Source organism: Telmatherina bonti (genome assembly GCF_933228915.1).
Source record: "Telmatherina bonti genome assembly, chromosome: 12".
NCBI classification, from domain to species: domain Eukaryota; kingdom Metazoa; phylum Chordata; class Actinopteri; order Atheriniformes; family Telmatherinidae; genus Telmatherina; species Telmatherina bonti.
The window spans coordinates 7,690,137-7,716,583 of NC_136610.1; the positions used below are offsets into that span (position 1 = coordinate 7,690,137).

The 26,447-nt window shown below is 40.4% G+C and overlaps 2 protein-coding genes across 2 annotated transcripts in view; both read right to left on the reverse strand.

Moving 5' to 3' along the window:
* nfkb1 (nuclear factor of kappa light polypeptide gene enhancer in B-cells 1) overlaps positions 1–5,471 on the reverse strand; it is a 53,881-nt gene extending 48,410 nt beyond the window's left edge. The window contains exons 1-3 of the mRNA XM_079249732.1: positions 5,243–5,471; positions 2,831–2,874; positions 1,962–2,043 (exon numbers count right to left, since the gene is read on the reverse strand). Of these exons, the coding sequence (XP_079105858.1) occupies positions 1,962–2,043; positions 2,831–2,869 (121 nt within the window). The 5' untranslated portion in view covers positions 2,870–2,874; positions 5,243–5,471. The remainder of the gene's footprint in view (positions 1–1,961; positions 2,044–2,830; positions 2,875–5,242) is intronic.
* A 16,073-nt stretch (positions 5,472–21,544) lies between these two features.
* Positions 21,545–26,447, reverse strand: part of dgkq (diacylglycerol kinase theta) — a gene marked incomplete at both ends in the record, with an annotated part of 33,168 nt that continues 28,265 nt past the window's right edge. The window contains 4 exons of the mRNA XM_079250382.1: positions 21,545–21,646; positions 23,380–23,532; positions 23,605–23,716; positions 23,813–23,959. Coding sequence (XP_079106508.1) covers positions 21,545–21,646; positions 23,380–23,532; positions 23,605–23,716; positions 23,813–23,959 — 514 coding nt within the window. The remainder of the gene's footprint in view (positions 21,647–23,379; positions 23,533–23,604; positions 23,717–23,812; positions 23,960–26,447) is intronic.

A 26,447-nucleotide genomic window follows, 5' to 3' on the forward strand; every position in this document is an offset into this window, starting at 1 on the left:
GGTGGCAATTCGATTTAAATTACAAACTCACAATTCTTCTATATTGCTCATTAAAAACAAAATAAATGTATAAAACTTTTATTTTGCACGTAATTTTTCTTTATTTCAATGAGGAAAAAAACAACCCATTAGCTAAACCATCATTCTGCTACTAAAATGTCCAAGAAGAAGTAAAAAGATCAATAAAAACAATAAAAAAGACAAAAATTTCAAAATGGATTATTTTATTTATTTGAAAAAAAAACATTTTTTTAAACGAAAAATTGATTTAAAAATTGTGAAGAAAAAAATTCCAATTTTCGATTTAATTTTCCCACCCTAACAGATGTGATGCTGATATTTAATAAGGAAACACGACTGTCTGCGGCTGCTGGGCACCACATGTTAAAGTTCTGTAAAATGTGTCCAGGTTGTCATTATTCTACCTGCACGATGCATCCTGGGACGATGACAAGTCTGGGTTGCTCTGACAACAAGTACAACAGGAAGTAGAAGAGGGGAAGGTGCTCACAAGGCGCCTCACAGCGAACGCAGTGGGACAGCTGACGCAGTGGCACAGCGGACGCAGTGGCACAGCGGACGCAGTGGGACATCGAACGCAGTGGCACAGCGGACGCCAGATGTCCAGTAACTGATGACTACGGATCGTATTTACTCAGATAAACAGCTGGAAAACCAAGAGGAAGACTCTGGTTTGTCTCTGAGGAAGACTCTGGTTTGTCTCTGAGGAAGACTCTGAGGAAGACCGTCTCCAGGTTTTAGTGTGTGTTGTGGACGCGTTACGTGTCGATCAATCATGATCAGATTGTTGGTTTGATTTTAGCGTAGTTCCAATAAAAACTTCAATCTTCATTATTTATTCTTTCGTCTTCATCCATTCGATCTTCATCATCTTCATCCAGCTGATCATCCTCATCCTCATACATCCCATTGTCCTCATCTTCATCCTCATCCATTCGATCTTCATCATCTTCATCCATCTGATCGTCCTCATCTTCATCCTCATCCATTCGATCTTCATCATCTTCATCCATCTGATCATCCTCATCTTCATCCTCATCCATTCGATCTTCATCATCTTCATCCATCTGATCATCCTCATCTTCATCCTCATCCATTCGATCTTCGTCATCTTCATCCATCTGATCATCCTCAATCTACATCCATCCCATTGTCCTCATCTTCATCCATTCGATCTTCATCATCTTCATCCATCCAATTGTCTTCATCTTCATCCATCTGATCCTCTTCATTCTCATCTGTTCCATCTTCATCGTCATTATTAATCCGATTGTCCTCATCATCATCCATCCAGTCATCATCATCTTCATCCATCAGATCATCTTCATCCTCATCCATTCAGTCATCGTTATCTACATCCAACCAATTGTCCTTGTCTTCATCTATATGATCGCGCCCGTCTTCATCCATCTGAATGTCCTTCATCTTCATCAGTCTGATTGTCTTCATCCGTCTGAGCATCATCTTCATCCATCAGATCTTTGTCATCTTCATCCATCCAAATGTCCTTATTTTCATCCATCCAGTCATCATCATCATCATCATCATCATCATCTTCATCCATCTGATCATCTTCATCCATCCAATTGTCCTCATTTTATCCATAAGATCTTCATCTTCTTCATCAATCGGACTGTTATCATCTTCATCCACCTGTATATCCTTCATCTTCATCAGTCTGATTGTCTTCATCCTTCTGATCATCGTAAATCCAACAGTGTGAACAGAAAGCACCGAGCCCATCTTCTGCTGAGTGGGACTGAAGCAGCAGGAACTGTGACATCACTACCCAGAATGCATTGCAGTGTAAGCAACAATGGCGGCATGTGAGTGGAATTAATGTTTTATTTTTATGTTTATCAGAGGAGGTCTGTTGGTCCTGACCGGGTTTGACAGAAGCCAGCCAACCTGCCAGCGGCGTGAAGGTGGAGAACACTCACCTGTCCGCAGAGACGTTGTTGAAGGCATCGCAGGAAAAGATGAAAAGTCCCAGGTCGAGTCGATCATGATGCTCTCCAAGATCTGCAAGAGGAACAAAGTTCAGAACCAGGATCAGATGGACCGGTACAGGACCGGATGGACCGGTACACGACTGAATGGACCGGTACAGGACCAGATGGACCGGTACACGACTGAATGGACCGGTACAGGACCAGATGGACCGGTACAGGACCGAATGACACAAGTCGCTAGGATTTCTGCCCTCTTAGGTTTTCCTTTTTGTGTTTTTAGAAGAGCTGAACCGATGATATCTTGGTGTGTTGTTTGCATGGAGCACGGCGGTGGAGGTATGATGGTGTGGGCTGCATCACATAACCAGAATAAAAAATCCATCTCCATCTCTCTGACTTCATATAAGCTTCTTCCTGGTGGAGAAGAGGAACATTTGACTGGAAACAGGAGAAGTGCAGGATTCTGTCCAGCATCACCCTGTCAGCAGCATCCTGGGTCGGATCTGATGGCGAGGAGGATCAGAGGTGGACCTAAACACGGCTCTTTTAGATGAAAAGGGTTCCTGTAGGAATCCTAAAATATTAAAACCAAAGCTGTTCTGCTGGACTGAGATCTGGTGACTGTGGAGGCCGTTGGAGGACAGTGAACGCATCGTCATGGTGGAGATGACGTGACATCATCCTGCTGGAAGATGTTAAACTGTGCACATGGACGTGGTCATGATGGTGAGATTAAAATGTGATCAGGACGTTGACTAAACCCCGATGTGTTTTTCACTTTCTATGTCTGTGAATGTAACATTAACGCAGTTCTGCACATATTAAACGTGTGTGTGACGAGCTGCAGGTGACTTTACCTGGTTGGAAGAATGAAGATAGTGGTCGTCCCCCGCCATTGTTTCTGCAGGAGTCAAACAACATGTTGGTTAGCCCCAAACATGCCCTGAACTGAGCCGAGTAATGCTAAAGTTTCACCTAAACTCTCATTTTATTCATTATTTGTCTTTAAAACAACACATTAGGTGTACAGGTCTTTATACAGCAGAATCAAGGACACGAAATTGTGAATAATTTGTTTAATTATCAACATTTCTGTCTATGGACATCAAATGTGATGCAAAATTGTTTATAAATTATGAAATTCTAAAACAAATAAGTTGGATTCGACTTAAAGCCATGAAAACAGTTTCCTGATGTTGCAAAAGAAAAGACAGACAGAGGCGCTGGGTTCATCTTGTTCTAGAGGAGAGAGGAGAACTACGGGAGTTTCATAGTTTAATCCAGGATCTGAAGCTGGACTAAGACCGGTTCAGGACGGACATGAGGACGTCCGTTGGACCGGTGGAGGATCTGCTTTAGCAGCAGCTGCTTGTTTTAAGAAGCAGAGAAGAAATAATAAAGACACTCGGCCATGATGATGCAAAGTCTGAATGAAACAGCAGCAAAAGTGACGCCTGCAAAGCTCACAACCGCTGATCTATCAGTCAACACGCCTTCTCTGATTGGTCGATTATTTATCTTCTGGATGTAAATATAAAAAACATCAACATCAGTCAGAAAAAATGAAATTTCCAAAATTACAGGACAGAGATTTGTCACTGATGTGAACGTTCACCTTGACTTGACTGATCTGATACAAAATATTGTGAATTATTCAGATTAAATATTCAGTAGGTGTGTAAAGGCCTAAATTATCTGGTGTTACATCAATATAAAAAAAAGAGATGAAACATATGGCCTTCAACAGGAAATCTTCCTTTCTGGCAGTTTTATCGGCATCTGCTTTAGAAAATCAACAATAAAACGATAAATGAAAATATGTTAAACCTCTGGTTTCTACATTTCACATGATGACAAAGGGAATTTCTTGGATAAAGCAAAACTGACGTGTTCTTTGTGGGTTTCCTCTCAATCAACCGGTCAATATACAGATATAACAACAATCAGGAGCTGACAGCTGTAGTTCAAACCACAGGTTGACATGGCTCGCATATAATTACTGATTACTAATTATGACTGTATTTATTTACAAAAATAAATCAATAGCTTCATGACATCTTGAAAGTTGAGTTTCTTTTCAAATAACTAAAAACAGCTGGTTTGCAAGAGAAACTGTTTGAAATACCCTGTAAAAAAAAAAGCAAAAAAAAAAAAAAAACAACACTTCAAATTAATCATATATATTAGTTATTAAAGTATTGAAATTAATCATCTATAATAGTTATTACTATATTGAAATTAATCATATATAATAGTTATTAACGTATTGAAATTAATCATATATAATAGTTATTAACGTATTAATCTACATTTTAAACCCTTATTTGACTGTTTATTGTTTTATACAATAAATTTGAAAGAAGTATTTCTATAATTATTGACGAATGATTTATTCAAAAACCAGTTCCTTTAAATGACCAATAAATTAGTATTTTTCCAGTTGTTCTGATTAAATGATTTCATTGACTTATAATTGATAACTCATAATCCTGATTAATTAATCTTTTTGACACTTGATGCTGCTGAGGAACGCGCTTCCTCGTGAACGCGCATGTGTGAGTTAGCGCTCCTGCTAACAGCTAAAAAGCGGCGCGAGACTCTTGTTGCTTTATAGAATAAAAGTCACGGATTTAAAAAAAAACAAAAACAAACAAGCCATCTTTCTCCGCTGCTGGGGACGGCGGAGCAGCTTAGCCTGGCTTTCGGCTGCGGGTCGGAGGGTGATGTCGGCGCCGCTAACTTGTCCCAGACCCCGCCCCGTAGTTCCGCATGCGGACACCGTGACACCAAACCCCGTTAAACAAACGTGCCATTTAACGGTTTCTCCACGGTTCTGCTCCGGACACGACACTACCGGACAGGTTGACAAAACGTAACATTAATCAGAATGCAGCTGTGATTTCGGCGTCTATTACACTCGTATAAACTGTGTAATTATTGTCACTTTCTTCATGTTGTTATCCGCTTACACAAACACAGGCGGGTGAAGTTATAAGAAGAGTTGAAACTCTCATTTAAATAGAAAAACTGCAGAGTTTAGTTAAAAACGCCGAATCCGCTGCCAGGTTCTATAAATTAGAAATAAACATTTAAAGCAGTGATAAAGTGCTGCTGATGAGAGGGAAAGTGGTAGTTTGTCGGGACCATCTGAAAGTTACCTGGTTAATAAGGAAGTAAGTGGCATAACAAAGCAGAGCGGCCGCGGTCACGGTGAAGTTCGGCGAACAGCAGCCAGATGTCGGCTTCGTCGCTACTTTCCAGCTTCTTACCTGCTTAGCTCGCTCAGGTGGGAGTCAGCTCCTCCGAAATGTGGGTGACAGTCCTCGTTCTGCTTCACTCCGCTTGTCGACTCGTGAACATCATTATTTCGCCATGCTGAACCAACAGACCCATTTACAGCCTGGCTTTATTTACCGCACGTCACGACGCCGCATTTGCGCGTCATTACCGTTCATAAACACGAAATTACTTAAAACCAAGGTGTTTAAGAGAGGGAATTGTTCCTCAGCGCGCGAGTCTGCAGGTGACTGAGTTTGTCTCAGTTACAATAAAAGTAATTTGATTTCCTTCCCTACTGGAAATTCCCTCTGACCAGCCAGAGAGGGGAGAAAAAGGAAGAGGTCTCACTCTGAGCACAAAATACGAATCCGTACAGTCGCATTTACATATTCAAATACTGCCCTCTGGTTTTCACTGCGCAAGCTACAGTTGTGCTCGTATTTATTCATACCCTTTCATTAAAGAAGAAAAAAACAGCTGCCTGTAAAATAAGCTGAAATTGACTAAAGTAATAATAAATAAAAAAAATTTATGAAAATCATCACATTATTTTCTAATTCTGGTGCAACAGAAATATTTTTTTAACAAAGCAAACAAATAAGATAATTTATTACATATTAAATCACTCATAAAATAATATTTAGTTGAACAATCCTTTAATGTTTCCGCTCCAGTCAGGTGTTTTCTGTTCCTCTCAGTCAGACTTCTGCACCTGTTGACAGGTATTTTGTCCCACTGTTCAACAGAAAAGTCTCTAATTTGTCCAGGACCAATTTGTTTGTTTTCTCTTTCTTCAAATCAGTTAAATGGAAAAACAGTCTCTTATATTACTAAATGATATTTTTGCAGACTTTTAGTTATTGTTCCTTTTTTAAGTCTCCAGTTATTTGAGTGACTGTTGTAAACTCAGCCTTTTCTGTAATGAAATACATATGAGCACAACTATATGTGCATAACAGATGGTTGAACCTCTTAGGAGGAGGATTACCACACTGCAGAAAAACAAACAAATTAAACAAAAAAGGCAACTATGAGCAATACTGCACGGACAAAAACAAGTCACTAGAAACTATATTAAGGGCTAATTAATAGGTATTGGCTCAATAAATCCAAATCAGATGTACTGATCCCAGACTGTGAAACTGTAGTGTTACAACAGCATTACAGAATAAGAAATTAATTTAAAAAAAAAAAAAAATCTAATTAACTATATAATGCAAACATACTACATGCAAAACTTGCAGCTAATATGCAGATCAAAAACAGAAACAATCTATTTAGAACTTATAAATGAATAAATATCCTGTTAAAACAGCATAAAGATGGCATGGAAGATGTGGGATGAAATACGTAGAAGCTATTGTAAAGCGCTATTACCTGTGGTAGGAAAGATCTTCTGTAGTGTAACATTCTGAGAACAGTTCAGGTTTTATTTAGAGAAATGGACACAAATGTACGCATGTTTTAATAAAACAATACAGAAGAAATAAAAGAAAAGGGAGGAGGAAATGCATCCATCCACTATAAATACCCCTTTATTCCAATAAAAACAGTCGACACGCTCTGCAGGTCATCACGGTAAAATGGCGAAAAAAAAACTTTGAAACATACAATAACTATTAAAGCATTTACGCTTCTTTCACTTGGATTCTTCTTTCAGGAGTCGTCAAACTATTTATAACAGGATGGCCAAGTCCAGTCTGGTCGGGTCCTCAGACTTTCGTCTGACTGGTTTCAGTTGCATCCCTTCTCCAGCACAGCTGAATGAAGCAGCTGAATTCCCTCATCTGCATGTCATCCAGCTCTAGAGGCCTAAAAATAAGACATTTCATTTGTTTTATTTCTAAAAGTATAAAAATCTACAGGAATATCTCAGAGAATCAATGAACAAACAAAGGCTGTTTATATTTACAGAATAATATTTTTAAAAAATTATTTAAAATGTAAACACTGGTAATAAATTAACAAACATTTATTTTTTTATTCAGCTTTTTTTTTTAAATTAATTTTACATTTTTTATATTTTCAGTGTAACTTTTTCTGATTGTATTTTATGTCTTCGGTGCTTTTTTTGTTTTTATTTGATCCATGTCTCATGTAAAGCTTTGAACTGCCTTGTTGCTTAAATGGGCAATAAATAAATTTGCCTTTCCTTTCCAATTTATTAATCAGGAAAAAAAAGTATTTCTACTGCAGTTGTGGTCCACATAGCTGAAACCAACAGGAAATCCGAATTGGGAAGAGGAGGAGATTCTCCTTCATGTAAAGGACATCATACAAAGTAGAGATGGCCGATATTATATTAATATTAAAATGCAGAATCGGACTAGACAGAATCAGCAGTCCTGGGATTTCCTTAAAGATGAACATTTTATTTTCCAAGCGTGGTCCATAGTACAATTTCAAAGATCAGTGAGCAATCAGTCACCAGTTTCACATCCTTTTCCCTCTCTCCTCGCGAGCTCCCAAAACTGACTACTTATACAGAGGCGCCATTTAGGGGGGGAAACTTAGGAAGATTCTGGGCCCCATGACTTGATAGGGGCCCAAAAAGATGTACAAACTCTATAATAAAATCATTAAACCTTCATTAAAAATAATAAATACTTTTTTTCTAAGGTTGTAATAAAATATGGCATTAATATAAACTGATAAACCTTTTATATTAAAATAACCTAGTTAGATGTATGCACTGTTATTTAACCCTTTATAGGGCACTCAGTAAAATACCTTAAAATTAGAAATTTTAACCTAAAATTGTCCTTCCGGTATGAACCAAGACCTCCATTCTGTTGTTACATTAACAAAAAGAAAATGTAAAAAGTTTCATACTGAATATGAAAGGAAACAAAGTGAAGCGACTTCCACAGTTGCTACTGAGGCGACGACTGGGTCCGGTCTATTTGTTTGACGCGCTGTTGGTGGTTCCCATAAATGACGCACAAAGGTCGCAGATATCGTGGATTTATTTATTGAACCTGTTACATATACTGCCTGATGATGGGATACGATGTTATTTCACCAGCATAATATGTCACAGTGTGCAACGTCAAGTGTGTATCTACTAGAGCGGTCAACAAAAATTACAGCTTCCCAGCCCTCTTCTCTAGCAAAAACCCAGAGTGACTGGCTGCCAGTGCCCTTTTAACTCCTCAGCCCTATACCGATCCACATCCACGTGACCCCAATTCATATCACAACAATATAACATCAACCATCCACCCAGTGATAATTCCCAACATAAACTACATTTATGGCTACTATACAAAGTGATCAAAGATAGTCTCTTGCCCCATAAAGGGTTAAACGCAGTCGTAGGGCTTTATTATTCCCATGAAAAGCTTTTTTTTTTTTTTATCAGCTTGAAGCGATTGAAGGAAAAACAAAAATCTAAAATTTGCGATCAAATGGTGGGTTCTATACCGTTGTCTTTCATAGGGCCCAAAATTCCTGTTGGCGCCCCCCATAAAACACACACCTGATTTGATTTAGCCTAAACCATTTCCCCATACCACCATCCCCAGCAACCTTATTCTACACCAGCATTAATAAACAAACCAAATTCCTAGACAAACAAAAATACACAAAGAAATACCAGTTCTGATACACTATTACAAATAAGCCCACACTTAAAGTGGAACTATTATGTGCATTTCAGGCTAATTTCTTTTTATTTCTGAGCCCAGAAGGGCTGGGATTGATGGAGTTATTGTCACAAATAGCTTTATTTACTTCAGACCGACCCTCTCCGTAGGCTGTCAGATCAGCCTGCGGGCAAAACGAGTGGATCGAGACTCTTCCGCATTAAGCCCCGCCTCCCGCCACTGCGCTACATCGGGAGCGCGCACCGCACCTGCTTTCACCGTCATTGTAACGTCTCATAAACAGAAGGATTAGGCTAATATGAACTCAATAAAAAACTCAAAATACAATGTCAACACATAGCATACAGCCCTACATGTTGGAACCTGAATCAGAGCCTGAAAACGAAGTGGAAAACAGCAACCCACAGCAACGAATGTAGCAGGATGTCTCTCTTTGGTAAACTCACCAGCCATCGTTGGAAATAACTTTATCCCACGTTTTCCACCCGCCTGATGTATTTTTACATGCCCTTGTTAACCAGTAGAAGGTAACCAATCACCGAACCTTATCCCCCGGGACGTCACAAGGATTTCCAAGTAGAAAAACTCTAAAACGACGCGTTTTTCGTCGCCATGGAAACCAAACGGCGAGCGTGCTGGAACTCAAACTCAAACTCAAACATGCGTTTAGGTGATAAAAAAAGGTGCCATTCACATGTCTGATGAGGATTCAACACTGTAACACTGTAGAAAGCTCAGAAAACTCCAAATACCATAACAGCACCCCTTTAAAGAAACTACAAAAAGAAGAAATCCTCCACTTGGTTTCTCACGATCATCTAATCTAAGACGTCCCTCACACCTGCAATGAGGAAATGTTGGGTTGGCCATTGCCCAACACCGATCCTGCAAGGTGGAGTTAAAGAATAATGTTAAATGGTAACACAATGAAAAATGCAACACAATACAAACACTAACAACCCGAGATAGTAAGTGCATCATGGTTACCTGGCAACAGAAATAACAGAATAAAGTTAAAGGAACAAATATGAGAAAAGGTAAATGTTAGGGACAAGTGGTGAACAATTACAGTCTCAGCCACTTTGTCACATTATTTTTTACACAACATGCACATGTTAATGTCAAACTCTTCAACTCTAACTCATAATGACAACATGTACGCAATGTCATATGTACTTTTCCAGGTATTTTTGTTTGTTTGGCACAGCTCGCTCCAAAAATATCAGTAACAGCTGAAATCGGTATCAGACATTAAGAGTTGGACAAAACTGGTATACCGGATATTAACAAAGCCAATATCCAACATCCCTAATGAAAGGAAATTTAGCCAAACCCTTACAAGCCGTAAATGCAGGAAGGAAACAACAAACTAATGAAACGCGTCTCAAGCCTCCTCTGGCTCACCAGCTGAGATGAAATGATGTCACCTTTTCCTGAAAAGCAGAGCTCTCAAGGCTCGCTCCACACCTGCACACCAGAAAAGGGAGTTTTTTCCTTCCCACTGTCGCCATTCTGCTTCCTCAGGATGAGTTGGAGCTCCATCTCAATCTGTTGGTTTCCTTGTATAGGCTGTTATGAATTGGCTTCATTATGTTTTCTTTTTCCTGTCTGTAAAGCATCTTGAGATGGCATTGCTGTGATTTGACGCTATATAAATAAAGTTGAATTGAATTGCTGTTTCTTTCCAATTTGATGGACGAGCCCTACCACAGGCCTGTTTGCCCGAATCCATCCTATCTTCCCTGCTGATATTCTGACACAGCCGAGGCCTCTTTGCAAAGACTCGAGCGCCGCTGCAGAAGTTGTTCAGCACATTCTTGGACAAAGTAGTGCCATCATCTCTGGGTTGGACGGCAGTCGGGATCCGGCTGCAGGGAAGTTTCATTTGCTCTCTATAGGGTGAGTTTCCAGATAACTCGTGTGATGAAGTGGGGAAATTTGCTGTTGCCACGGTGACAGATGCTCGTTTTAACTGCTTGATGTTTGCTGCAGTTCAGCGGCTGTTTAGTATGTGTCCGTTGTTCAGTCGTAACCATGACAACATGTGATATTTCAGCCATATTCCTTCGTTTAGTGTGGATCCAGAGGTGTCTCCTGTGTCTCCCCGTGCACTCTGGATGCAGTCCAGCCAGGCCCAAGGACTTTGTTCGAGGCAACAGGTGAGGGTTTGTGGGGGACAACTGGAAGTTTATGGACATGTTTTATTAGTTGGTCTTCAGGTGGGGGTTGTTACACACACACCTGGCTCTGCTGCAGACACACCCACTCCTGCCTGGCGTCTCTGCAGCTGCTCTCCGATTGTCCACACCTCCAGTTAATCATCTCCAACTTCCTAAACCCCTGTTCCTCTGTCCTACACCATCCAACCTCAGCTACAACCTTCCCTCCCATTCCCAGCTCTTTACCTGACTGTGATCTGGACTGGCAAGAACCAAGGCTGGATTATCCAATGGGAATTATGGGCACAGGCCCAGGGGCCCACACCCAGTCGGGCCCATGTGGGACCCGCATAGCAGTTTGGGCATGAAACAAAATGTACATAAAAGCCAGATAGTAACACCAGAGTGTGGCTGAGAGATGTTAGAAATGTCGTTTCACAGTGTTTTATTTATAATTTTCACAATGTTGCGGTGGGAAAGGGGGGCCCCTGGAACACTCTGGGCCCAGGATCTTGTGCACTTGTAATCCGGCCCTGGCAGGAACTACCCTGCTTTGTCCTTCCTCGTGAGATTCACCCTATTTCCTACTGTTGTGAATAAAATCCTAGTAAACCTTGTCTGTCTCCTGGACGTCCCTCGTTACGGGTGTGAACGAAGCAGCAGTTGATCTGCAGGTGTTGCAGCTCCATGAAGAGTAAAATGGTTTGGCTTTATTTTAAAAAAAAAAAAAAAAAAAAAAAAAAGTGAAAAATGTTGAGTGGCTAGTAAATTTATTTTGAAAAAAAAAAGTTACGGTGTAGCAGGAATATTTATTGCTCTCAGGCTGGATAAGCTCACATCTCCAGCTCTTCATCGTCTTCGTTCTCTGCTGGTGGGAGTGGGACATTGCCTGCCTCTGTGTGGAGTTTGCCATATTTCAATGCAGAACATGGAATCTGTCATTTTTCAGTGTCTTCTGGCCTTTCTGCTGTCAAGGGAAGATGATCAGGCTGTGGTAAGTCCCTGTCAATATGTAACGATGGATCTCTTTGTGTTTCCTGTGAGTAAGAACTACAATCCTACTTCTGCTGACAAACTACTTCCATAAGTTGTCCGGACCAGCTGCAGTCTTTTACAGCATCCAGCCAGTCACAGTGTGGCGTCTTCAGGCAGGTCTGACTTCCCCAGCACGTCTACGGCAAGTAGATATAAATGACTAATTCAAAGAGAATAAAAACACAAGTAATTTTGATGAATTGATTAGAATACAACTATTTTTTTTATGATATATTGATTTTTCCTGTCACTAACCTTTAACTTTGTTACACTCGGCACTTTTAAAGAAGAATTCCCACTGTCTCCATTTGGTCCACTTTAAACCATCCCTGGTCTGCTTCCACAGATGAAACAGCTCATCTGGAGAACTGGTCCAGACCAAACAGGTGAGCTGTGGTCCACTTGCAGTAAACTCTGGAACAAATGGATCCTCCAGTGAACCAAACCAGTGAATGGCGCAGGGAAAGTTGTCTCCTGGAGCTCATACTGGACAGATTCTTGTGAAAACTGCATTAGGTTTTATTAGCAAAGTAAAACCAGGAACCTTGTGTCATTGAATGAGACGTGTTTGTTACCGACCAACCAATGAGGCCGGGTTTTTCTTTCCCTACGTTCTGCTTCTCTTCATCTTGAGACCATATCGCCATCGTACCTGTATGACTGTCCAGGGGGGTGTGGTCCGTTTGAACAGCTCGCTGTTATGCACATAAATCCATATATTCCAGGTGGAAACCACCACCTGGATCTATGACTACCTCACAAACAGACCACAGTTTGTGAGACTGAAAGGTTGTGTGTCTGAGATGGAGGTCAGCAGCACTGGTGCACCACAAGGAACTGTACTCTCCCCATTTTGCTTCACTCTGTACACCTCAGACTTCCAGTACAACTCTGAGTCCTGCCATCAGAAATACTCTGATTACTCTACAGCTGTGGGGGGTGTCAGTGATGGACAAGAAGCAGAGGACAGAGAACTACTCAGTCAGTTTGTAAACAAAATGTTAAATGATGATTGTTGATTTCAGAAGGAACAGGTGTAAACGAACACTGTTTACATCCTGGGAGAGGAGGTGGCGATGGTACCTCAGAGTTCAGCCGGACAACAGACCGCACTGCAAACGCAACCCAGAGGAAGAAGGGACAGAGCAGACTCTTCCTGGTGAAGCTGACATCATTCAGCATCTGCATCCAGATGTTTCAGATCCTCTGTACGTCTGGTGCTGGTGCAGCAGCAGCATCGGAGTCGGAGACATGATGAGACTCATCCAGAAGGCTGGTTCTGTGCTGGAAATGACTCTGGATTATCCAGAAAACGGTGCCGTACAAGCAGCTGAAAACAGCCGAAGACTTCTCACATCCTCCACAAGACCGTGTTTAGGTGGAGGTTTGTCAAGTCCAGTGGATGACAGAGAGGGACTGGAAATCATTCCTGGGCAATATCCTTATCACCTTCTGATTAGTTATTATTGTTTTAACTAGAAATACAAACAAAAAAACTACAATAAATGAATTTCCATCTGGGATTTACAGTTTTCATATCAGAGTAAAATGCAGAGTGAAAGGAAACATTTTCCTGCATTCCACACCTGATTCAGAGGACTGTCCTGGTGTGAGCGGACCCCTGCTCTGGATGGTTCTCAGCTGGAACAGTAAGAACTAGAGGGAAGATTTCCATTTCCTGGTTGTTCCATTCATCACCGATGGGCACCAGATGTGGGTCGTGACAGAAATCTGATTCCTGTAGACACTGAGTACTTTCACATCCACTCCACTCTAACAGCTGTTTCCTCGCACATCCATGGGTTAGATGGTGATATTTCATGAAGTATCCTCCATCCTGGTATGTAAGAGTCCAGAAATTCCCACTGCTGTTCATTCTAGATGTTTATTTAAACCATTTAATCCTCAATCCTGGTCCTGCAGGTTTTCCAAGTACCCCCGCTGCAACACACCTGATTCAAATCAATGAGTGTTTAGCAGACGTGCAGAGCTTGTCTGAGTCAGGCGAGATCCAGCAGGGACACCGGCCCTCGAGGACCAGGACTGAGGATCCCTGATTTAATACACTTTATTCTACATTGGTGACCAGTCCTGGGTGTACCAGCCAGTGATTTCTGGACTCCAGCTTCCCCGCGACTCTGACTTGGACTAAGCTGTTAAGAAAATGGATTTTTATTCTACATTTCAGCAGATCTGAGTCTTTTCAAAGTAAATGGACACAAAACACCACGTTTAGTTATGAGACGGTCTTTATTAGGATTAACCACATATAAGAATCTGTTATCTAAACATATACATGTATTATTTCCAGCTTTAGTTGTAACAACATTCATAATAACCTGAACATCACATCTAAAAGCATGTGTAAAACAATTAGTGCAATTTACGGTTAAAACTTTACACATGAAACTAAAAACAGCTTCTGTCTGCAAAAATATACACGTCATCTATTGAGAGAAACAGTCGGTAGAAAGTGAAGAGCTACAGCAGAAGAAATCCAACACCTGCAGCACATTCAGAGGCACATGAGATCAGCACGTTAAGAGATGAACACAACACGCACACGCCGAAACATCAACGCGCTGAGGGCGTCGCAGTGCCTCGACGAGGTCACGGAGCCGGACGTCAACGGGCACAGCAGACGCCATGACGGAGGCACGAAAGCAGAAAAGTCAAGTCCAAGCAGCAACATTGGAAAAAACACTACAAAACGGACGGCAGTCATGAAGGGTTGCTGTGCGACTGGCAGTGTAGGGTGGGCGGGGGGGGTTTCTACGGTGGCCCTGAAGTGCAAACCACAATTACAAAACAAAAAACACAACACAAAGTTAAAAACAGCAACAAATTGAAAATGACAAAATTAAAAAAATACACAATGACAAATTAAAAAAGACAATAAATTAAATTAGCACTACCAAAATATTCTAAAAAAACACAGCAAATAAAAAAATTTAAAAAAAAAAGATAAAAACACAATGACAAATAAAACAACATGCTTAGAAAAAGCAGAACGACATGAACATACCGGAAGAGGTAGGTACCAGCGGGCAACAGGAGAAATCGCTGATTGGACGATGGCGCCAACCGGAACCAGAAGTTGTTGTGTTTGTAGCGCAGTTTTTAAAACATGAACGTAACCCGGAGCCCAAACATAGCTGCTGCTATCCAAGAATATTTTAATTATTACACATTTTACACAAAATGTGTCTCAATCAGCACACTAAAGCTACTTCCAACACTTCTGTAGTATTTAACACAATGAATTTAGTACTACTTCAGCCTTTCCTCTACTCCAAACTGAACCAGGTACAAAAGTACAAGAACTTCCTGTTCTAAAGCCGTCTGGCACCGTCGTCCAATCAGCGATTTCTCCTGTTGCCCGCTGATACCTACCTCTTCCCGTATGTTAATGTAGTTGTGCTTTTTCTACGTTCGTTTATTTGTCATTGTGTTTTATCATTTTTTGTGTTTTGTTTTTTTTTATTTGTTTTTTTTAGAATTTTTTGTAGTGTTAATTAAATTTGTTGTGTTTTTTAATTTGTCATTGTGTATTTTTTAATTGTTGTCATTTTCAATTTGTTGCTGTTTCTTAATTTGTTGTTTTTTTTTGTTTTGTAGTTTGTGTTTTTTGTTTTGTTGTTGTGGTTTGCACTTCAGGGCCACCATAGGTTTCCCACTGCAGGCCATTCAGTCGTTATGAAAGGTTTTTCCCCCACATGGTTCTGTATCGTAGGGTTCAGGAAGAGCCGTCAGCGTCTCACTTTCCTCTACAGGGACAAGGCCGGATTATCCAATGGGCATAATGGGCACAGACCCAGGGGGCCCAGAACCCGTTGGGTCCCATGTGGTGTCCGTGTCGGGCGAACACCAGCAGTTTGGACATGAAACAAGATGTACATAAAAGCCAGATAGTTACACCACAGTGTCTAGTGTATTGCTATTAATACTATTCGCTGAGAAATGCTAGAAATGTCGTTTCACAATTTCCACAATGTTATGGTGGGGAACAGGGCCTCTGCAACCCTCTGGGCCCAGGGACCTGTGCACTTTTAATCCGGCCCTGTACATGGAGGAAGATCTGGATGAAGGGGATTCAGGGCACATTCACACCAGCCTTTTGATTCTAATCAGTCTGTTTGCTTGGAAAGTCTGCTTCGATTGGGGAGGACCCACAAACACATTCTGATTCGACTCAAAGAAGTGGGTGCAGGTCTCAGGCCATTTCAATACAGGAAGCGGACTAATCTACATTGTCTCTCGTATCTCAGGGTCAGACGTGGAAGAATTTGGGAAAAGTTCTGATTATTAAAAAAGAAAAAAAAGTTTTTTTTAAATTTTTTTTTTTTAATCTCCTAAATCAGAGAATGAACCAGGCTCCAGTTTCCCCGCGACCCTTCATCAGACTAAGCGGTTAGGAAGATGAATGACTGAGTTTCAGATCAGTGGGTTCATTTGATTAAATAAGTAGGGGTGGGTGGAGCCTGTGTGAACATCTGGATTTCTCTACACTGGGTCATTTTCTGAGGTGACTCGAGTCCGAAACAGGAATTGAGTCTCTAACCGTCCCAAAGATGGAAAACCAACATGGACTCATGAAGTAATGATATTATTTTTAAAAAAAAGCCGTGTCAGAACCATGTAGTGGAAAAACAGATCTACGTTAAGTGTGATTTCATCTTTTAGGCCTCCGGGTCTGAATGCAGTACGTCAGCAGGCTGAATAGTGCACGGAAAGAACACGTCTGATGTTTTGAAGTTGCTTTGACCAACTTCGTAAAAACTTTACTCCTATAGGGAGTTCAGGCTTTAAATGACTTATTTTAATTTAGAGAAAAGTTTATGAAGCTATAAAAAAACTTTTTTGTCTTGTGCCTGCAGGGTGCTTCAGACATTTACTGATTCTATTTGGCGTTTAAAGTTTCATTTACTTTGTTTTTTTGACCAAATATGTTTATCACAACGTTGCCATCCAGGCAGGAAGTCACAGGTATCTCGACAGAAAGAATAATCGGAGCTGTAACACATCTGTGGAAAATGATTTCATAGTCTTTATGACTTGCAGGAAAAACGTGTGCTTCCAGATATCTTGAGGACTAAATCAGTTTTTGATCTTAAAGCTGAACAACTCCTGAAAATCTAAGCATTCATTACAAAAAGTTAAAATTTCCACAGAAGTGGAGAAAAACAGTTTCACTATCTGACTGTATATTAAGATGAAACTGATGTTTCCATGTTGACCATCTTGTTTCTCATGTTGTCCATCACGTTAAACGTTTATAGGTCACTGATGGTGATGAATGTTCAGAGAAATCTCCTGAAACCTGCAGTTAAGACGGAGGTTAATTGAGGATATAAAGCAGATGGTTTGAGTTATTTAAACAGCAGTAGACAGACTCCCAGCAGCCTGCTGGGAAAAACAACATTGCAGGAAAGCAGGTCTACAATACGACACCAACAGCTGAACTACTCACAGCTAATTTCCCACTGTCGGCACAGAAATTATCAACCGTACAAAATGAACAAGGCCATGTCCGAACAGACGCAGTTGTGCTCCACAGTACATCAAAATGAACACTTAATGCCACTGACGGACAGCAACGGATCTCAAATATGTTTTTTCAAAGCCTCAAACTGTCCCCTGCTCATGACCAGACTAAAACGTTCTCTTTAGCGCCCCCTGTGGTGTGGAGGTCCTCTCATATTCCAAAAAAATCCAGCTTAAACTCTGTGATGTTACGTGTCGATAGAGCTGAACTGAAGCTCTTGGCAGCATCATGCGTGTCGTCTCTCCCAAAAAAATACTAAAATGAGGGGGGGGGGGGGGGGGGGGGGGGCTGGAAGTGTATCTTCAATGATTGACATCAAGCGAACTCCGAGCTGCCTGTAGCTAAGAGCTAACCAAGCTAACCTGGAGCTATAAGGAGATCACCAGCTAACGGAGATAAGCAGGCTAAAGCTAAGTCACGTTGTTAACTGGCTAAAAGCCGCGGTTGTTCTACGTTCTTCTTGCTTGAAGCGGGAGCTCGGGTATCTGTCAATCAAAAGGTCATGTCCCTAAATATGCCGAATTTCAAGATGAAATTACTTTTAAACGGAGGAATTATAAAAAAAAATTCTCTCCCCCCACAGTTGTCATGAAGGTAAACCTGACCTATTAAACTAAAAATGGATTTTTTGTTCCAAGCTGTAAACATGTTTATTTCTGCTGTAAACATGTTTATTTCTGCTGTGAAGTTGGTCTTTTTTAACATGGAAGTCTATTGGGATTCGCTCTGTTTTGGAGCCCCTAGTGGATGAGGGGGGAACTGCAGGTTTTGGCACTTTTTCATCGGCTTCACTTTTTATTTTTCATACATCTCATCCACCTTTTCTCGCAAAACAACATACTTTAACTAATTTTTTAAATTTGTTTTCTCAAAATGACGAGTTACTCTGTTTTCACAAGATAACAAACCTAGATTACAAATAAGCAAAATTTATGCCAATTTTTCTTGTTATCTAAATAAACCTTAACAATATACTGTAACTGGTTACAACGTTTGTTTTCCTGAAGTTACATGTTATCCATTCAATTATCATGAGATGATTAAGTTTTTTTCATGTGACTTTAAAATTTTCCATAATTTTCAGGCTATAAGCTGCTACTGTTTTCACGATTTGAATCCTGCAGCTTAAACAAATATTCCAATTTAATAAGAAATGATCAGGCATTGAAAACTGATCAAAAGTTAAATTTCTGGTGTACAGAAATCCACAGTTTGTTTCTATGTAAGAAAAAAAAACCCAAAACAAACAAACAAACAAACAAAAAAAACCACCCCAAAAATAAACCAACAAAAAGCTATGAACACAAATGTATAACATTTTGGAATATATAATCAGGTAGTTCAAAACCAGCGAGAGTTGCCAAAAAAAAAAAAAAATTATTCTGAATTTAAGTTTCTTCACAAGTCCATCAAACATTTACTGAAATGCAATTTGAGGCTTTGATTGAAAACATGATCTGAATCTCAAGTCAAGCACAGAAACTTTACGTTTTTTAGCACCAAAATACAAGAAAAAAAATCAGTTAACGCAGATCTAAGATTTGCTTTTAAAGGTGTAAATATTACAGCTGAAAAACAGTAGTCAAGTACCGCTGATGCTACATCATGCTAGAAAATTCAGCACAAGATTCTTCATCTGCGTCATAACTTTCCTTTAACAACTGCACATCTTTACGTTCTCTGAAAACACGGGCAAAGTCTCTCTTTCATAAAATCTTTCTATTCAAAGTGCTCCAATTCCAGCCAAACCCGAAGCTCATGTATGGATCATTTCCTTCAAACTGGTTCTGCTGGGTCAGTTCTATGTTGGCCTGTTCGCATTGATTGGTTTGAATGGAGAGAACTTCTTACATAGATCATTTTATTCTGCTGTTAACAAGTAAATCCAAATTCAAACTTGTAAAACTTCAGGATTATTTTGTTTCTGCTCAGCAGTTGTCACAATTATCTGAAAACAAGGCAAGATATTCTAGCTAGTTGAGCGCTAGTGTTTAGCTCCACAAGCTAATAATGAGCTAGTTTTAGGCTACTTTCAGTCTCAGATCATTCGTCTTGAGATTATTCTTTTGTGTTAACCTTCGACCATCAAGTTTCTGAATATGGCAGATAAGTCATGAGAGACTTTTCAGAAAAACTCATTAAATCTGACAAAATCAACATCATCCAGTTCGAATGTGTTGTTAGCAGCCGGTTTGACACACCAAGTAAAAATTTCAAGTCACAATTTGAGTCTATTTTTTGGGCTCTGCGTTCCTGTTTGCTTTAAAATTTGATGTTAGTCTATTTAATGAATAATGTAGCTATCTTTTTTCTCTTGCAGGCTTTTTAACTAAGACGTTAGGAAGCTAGCTTCCTAATTACAAAGCTAGCTAGGTTTGTAGTGCAGCCCACAATTTGAGAAGATGATGTAACACATTTAAACATAAATTATTTTCCTAATAGCTCTCATGATCTAAAGCTAGAATCATGTTGGCTAGCTCAGTAGCTAGCTAGCCAACAAGATTTACTTTTTAGATTATTTCTGATGTTTGTTTTTTTGGGAGGTACATTATGATTTCAGATTTTTAATTATTAAGTTAAGCTGTTCTGCTAACTAAGATAATGGTACTATAATTTAATGCAAATGATAGATTACAGTGACTGAGAATCAAATTAGCTTTGTCATGGCTAGCTATCACGTAAATTTGCTGTGTCATGGCTTGTTGTAACGGCTCTCTGCAGAGTCAGAAAGAAGGAAAAGTTGGTCACACACTGTCACAACAGAAACCACAGCACGATTTCCACTGTCCACACAGAAATAAGATTATCATTAAAACTATAACGGACTTTGAGCACTAACACGATCTGCAGAGGGTAAATTTATCATTAGTTCTTGCCATCCAAACATATCCACTCATCAAAGTTAAAAATAGCTTTTTGAGACTAACTGATTCCTTCATCTTCATGTCACAAGATTAAAAAACAAATAACTTACAGACAGAAATATTTGAGCTCTTAGGGGATTTTACAATTAAAACTAACTTAATAAATCAATTTATTCCTATCTTTACTATTTTCACAATTTGTAAAATATTAATTATATAGTTTTTCTTAATTTTAGGGCTTCAGTATTTAGATTCTTTTCATCCATTCTTAAAATTTGTGACTGTAAAACACAATGAAAATAACATTATTATCAAGCAGCGTTGTGCACACTCCTGCTGTTCCAAGGTTTTTAGTAGCTTGGCACAGATGAGACGAATCTGACATTTATTCTGATCCTGTCAGATTTCCAGTTCCACGTTTAGAGGTCGCAGGGCACTTATTAGCTGCAGGAAGCTAAATAAAAATGTCTTTTAAAGTCTGTAAGGTTGAGCTTCCCAGGGTCTTTCTAGTTTAGATGAACACAGCTTCTTAGGAACCGCCCATCGGTCTGTTTCTTCCAGACAAAGTGACCAACGCTGAGGCCGTTGTCATCTAATAGCTGCTCGTTATTTTAAATAACAACGTAAGAACAGAGACCGAGCCTACCTCTACGTACTGCACAAGTAAAAGCCACGTCTGGAAGAGAATGTAGAAACTTCCGTTAAATACTTGTCTGGGTTTTTTTGTTCCAACTCAGAGGTCATAAATACAAGAACATCAGTTCATTTCTGAGCAGCCATCAGACTTTCTGGTTTAAATATAAAAGTTAAATTAAGAGTGGAACATCAACCACGCTTATTATGACTTCTGTCGCTGTTAAATGCTGAGAAGCAGGAAGAAAATCCAAACTGGGCCAAACTCCTCCTTCATCCTCCTCCCAGCTGAAGGGATGTAAATGGTTTCACTTCCTTCTGTCTTCAGGTCGATCTGCAGCCTGTTAGCATCGCTACAAAGCTACACGAGTGGATTCATGGCACCAAAATGTCTTTCTGGGTGCAGCATGAAGCAGGTTAGAGGTGGGACACCAGTGTCCAGGCAAGATGGTCAGTGTCCTCCGTCTCTGGAGGAAGGACTCTCTGAACGCCCGTCCCTCATGTTAGCTGAAGACTTCTTCTGCTTCTGCTTGGACTTCCTCAGCATCCGAACCTGCAGCAGCAGAGGACAAATGGAGGGTGAAGTACTGAAGCTAACCAGATACAATCAACTAGAATCAAAATAAACAAACTGCAGATCAAAGAAATGACAAAGCAGATTACCAACATGGATATGCTGGAAAAAAACTACACTCAGAGTATTTTGTGTTAGGTCCACCTGTTCTAACTGCTTAACACAAATACCTAATCGGGCAATGAAACAGCAGCAACCATGGACCCTAAATGCTAGATGTTTGCTTCTATGTCACTCCAGATGTTTGTACTGGTGAAACTGGACTGCAGCCGACCAGTTCTCCTGTTCCACCATCAGGACGTGGTCCAGCATGGTGGAACCTGCAAGGTCTTCCCTGAAAGAGACGTTGTCTGGATGGGAGCAGATGTTCCAGCATTGATGGAGCTTCCCAGATGTGGAAGCTGCCCACGCCATCGGCACTAATGCAACCCCATCCCAACAGAGATGCAGGCTGATAACAAGCTGGATGCTCCCTCTCCTCTTTAGTCTGCAGGACACGCCGTCCATGCTGTCCACAAACTATTCCACATCTTCATCCAGGTTTCCACTCAGAACATTTTAGATGAGCTTTGGTCCAGAGAAGACGGCGTGTTTCTGGATCCTCTTCACACATGATGGAGCTTCAACCTGCATGTGTGGATTTTAGCCTGAACTGTGTGGTTTCTGGAGACTTCCTGAGTCCATGCACTGGTTTCCAGTAGAGAATCATGAAATGTTCCTTTCATATCCAGTTCTGTTAATCTCTAATTAGTTGTAAAATCCCCCCCAGTTGTGTGTCATTGGTACCAGTTACTTTTCCATCCTTTTGTTGCTCCTGTTCCAACTTTTTACAGATCAGATCCACAATGACTCATTTTCCATTAAAATCATAAAACATCAGATCTTCTGTTTATGCTCTATTGGGAATAGATTATGGGTTTATGAGGTTTGTAAATCATCAAATTCAGGTTTTATTTCCATTTTCCCGACCTGTCTAGAGCTGAGGTTGTATAAATGTTTCCATCTTTAAAAGTTAGTGATACAAACACAGAAATGACTGCAGAGGACAAGCTGAGACAGAATCGTGACCAAAACCTGAACTGCAGATTATTCAGAATAACAGAATAAACTGAAGTTTCTGGGAAAGAAAATTAGAAAGGAGATCAAACATCTTTTTTTTTTTTTTGTTTCTCCTACAGTAAAGTGATATTTTATGTTTTTACATCAGATATTTCCAAAAATCCTCGTTTTAAAATAAACTAGAAAAAGCACTCAGGGAGGTCAGACCTCCAGCCAGCAGCTCCTTTCCATCCTGTTCCAGTCCTACACCATGGATCCACTGTCAGAAATTAAATTACCGTCCTGCAGGAGACAAGCTGAGACGGCAAAAACTGAAATCTAAGTAAGATTAAAAATCTTAAATTTAATACACATATGCTTATTTTTTTTTTAAAGGTAAGATAATTCTTAGTTTTTATGCCAGAGAATTTCTCTTGTTTTAAGAGTATTTTTACTTGTTTTGGGAAGTCTTGACAAGGCAAATTTTCTTGTTCTGTTGGCAGATAATTTATCTTATTTGAAGCAACATTTACCTAGTTTTTCTATATTTTTTCTTGTTTTTAAGGCTGAGTTTTTGCAGTGACAGAATCCTGAACTGCAGATTATTCATTCAATCAAAGCAAAGCAAAGAACGGGAGAAGTATGGATGCCCTGCAGGGACAAACTGAACCTACCTTTGGTCCAGCAGCAGAGATGATGATGTGTCCCGGCGGCTGGATCCACGGTTCTCCGTCCACCTGCACAGGTATGGGTTTGCTTACCGTCAGCCTGATGTAGTTCCCTTGAGCAATACGAATGCCTGACCGCAGGCCGCTCTGCACCTGACCCTGCAGACACACACACACGTGTGTGAGAGCTGTGTGTGTTTCGTTGGACGGCGTTTCAGGAAGTTGTCTTACCATGTGAACAACTCCAGTGACTCCGACCACCTCCAGCAGGCCGTCATCGATCCTCGGTTTCCCATGGCGACCGTCAGCCTCTGACCCCCACAGATCAGCACCAGAACCCCAACTACACACAGGAAGGAGCAGGACCGTTGCATTAGGACGGTGAGAACATTGTTTTTGTGTGTGTGTGTGTGTGTGTGTGTGAGTGTGTGTGTGTTACCTGGGTATGTTGAGGAAGATCAGCCCCTCGATGTTCGGTAGCGGGATGTCCTGAGAGTCTACCTGAAGCTGCAGCTCTTTGTGGAGACTCCGGCTGTGACTGATCTTCTGCAGGCCCACCTTCACATACACACCTTTGTTATGAAACCTGCGCAGGGCAGAGAGAGAACGGGATTATGGGAAATGTAGTCTTCATGATCCACTAAGACCTCTTAGATCATCTGGATGAAGTTGCTTTCTTTTCCAAGAGCTGAAACTAAAAAAAAAAAAAAAAAGGAGAATCAGCGTTTAGTTTTTATGCCTCATATCTGAGAAAAACCTGAAGTCTGCTCCAAACCTGTTGAATCAGGTCTTAAAACTTGTTTTATTTGCAACAGCTTTAGGTTAAAGTCTTTCGTTTCTTATTGGATGTGAAGGATTTTCGACGATGATGATCATCATCTTACTGACCTATTTGTACCACCCAGTCCTGTCAACCTGCATCTGCAGCTCTTCCTCAGTAGCCGCTGGACAGGACCGTTACCGCTGGCAACAAGACCGGGCGTGACAATCCCTGCCTGAGGCCATCTCCAGTGACGAGGTGAACAACGGCCAGGAGAATCTGCTCGGTCAGACGTGGAGAAGCCAAAACCACACCAGACTGGGAACTGACCAGGGCAAGCAGGTCAGGGCGAAACACCTGCCTCTTCCTGGCAAGTCCACATAGTGGACCAAACTGTCCCCCTGGAGGACCGCAGGGAGGAGACTGCAGACCGTTCAAGTTCCAGGAAGTTCCAGGAAAGCCAGAAGAAAGGTTGAAAAGCTGCTGTGGACTCAGAGGTCCGTTGAAGAGGACTCACAGCATGTATCCATCTGCAGGATCTGCACCAGGGGTGTCCAAGTCAGGTGTCCAGATCTGCAGACACACCTGGCTGAACACCCCCCCCCCTCCCCTCCACACGTCATGCAGCTCTGCAGAGGACTGGTAACGAGACTTTCACTGGTCCAGATGGGATGGAGAAGAGATGCAGCTGAAAGGTGCAGGATGGTGGATCTCCAGGACCAGACTGGGGCGCCCAGATCGGTCTTATTGACATAACGAGAGCTTAAGAACAGAGAGGCATCAAGTCCCCCGTGGAGTGTGCAGAGAGCCTGCAGGCGGGTTTGGGCCCAGAGGTCCGAGAAGTCGACCAGTGTTGCTGGGAAACAAGCTGCGTCGCTGAGTTAGGGTTCCTGATGCGTTCCAGAGCATCCTTGGGTGTTTCTACATATGTATTAAAGAAAAGGCTGAATTTACAACAGTCTCTCAAATAACTGGAGACTTAAAAAAGGAACAATAACTAAAAATTTGCAAAAATATAATTTAGTAATATAAGAGACTGTTTTTTCATTTCACTGATTTGAAGAAAGAAAAAAAAACAAACAAACAAATTGGTCCTGGACAAATTAGAGACTTTTCTGTTGAGCAGTGGGACAAAATACCTGTCAACAGGTGCAGAAGTCTGACTGAGAGGAACAGAAAACACCTGACTGGAGCGGAAACATTAAAGGATTGTTCAACTACATATTACTTTATGACTGATGGAATATGTAATAAATGATCTTATTTGTTTGCTTTTTAAATAAATATTTCTATTGAACCAGAATTAGAAAATGTCATGATTTTTATAAATTTTTTTATTTATTATTACTTAAGTTAATTTCAGCTTATTTTACAGGCAGCTGTTTTTTCCTACTTTAATGAATAAATGAGCACAACTGTTTCTTTCACCGTTCTTTCACCACTTTTAGCTTTTTTTTCATGATTTTAATGGATTTTTTTTGCACCTTGCTGTAAAGTTTTCACTATTTTACTGCGCTCTACAAGACAATAAATAAATAAATGTGCTGGTACACGTGAAAAAAAGATCTTGGCAAAATATGAATGAGTTTTTAGATTTATTCAAAAACACAACTGTAATAATGAAAAAAACAAACTTTACTTGAAGGTAACGTTGATGTTGCAGCTAAATAAAGACATAAATCTGAAATCAAGTGAGAACCCAGTGAGAACTGTGAGGAAACGATGTATTACTTCTGAAGTGGCTGAGAATTTTATTGAAATTTTATACCAAACACCTTCTGAGATCTTACCTGCTTCCTGCGATTCAGTTGTTAATCAGTTTAATAACAGATTAAAATCAGCAATTGATACAGCAGCTCCACTTGTATTAAAAACCGTAAAAACCAAACTGAAGCCACCGTGGAGAACTGAAGAAACAAAAGAGCTGAAACAAAACTGCAGGAGAGCAGAAAGAAGATGGAGAAAAACTAAACTTGTAGTGCACTATGAAATCCTGCGTGATCAGCTAAGAATCTATAATAACACAATAAAACAGGCAAGAACTGATCACTTCTCAAAACTCATAACTGTCAACAAAAGCAATCCAAAGTTCCTTTTTAAAACCATTGATATTTTAATAAACACTGGTTTTAATAAGTCCTCCATGCAACCATCACAAACAGCATGTGAGGACTTCGCAGACCACTTCAGAAGTAAGATCAATGCTATCAGATCCGGTCTTTTATCTAAATGCAGTGCTGATTTTAACAGATCTGAAGCATTGTTTTTACCCGAGGAGAAGCTGGAGAGTTTTGTCCTGGTTGATACGAAGATG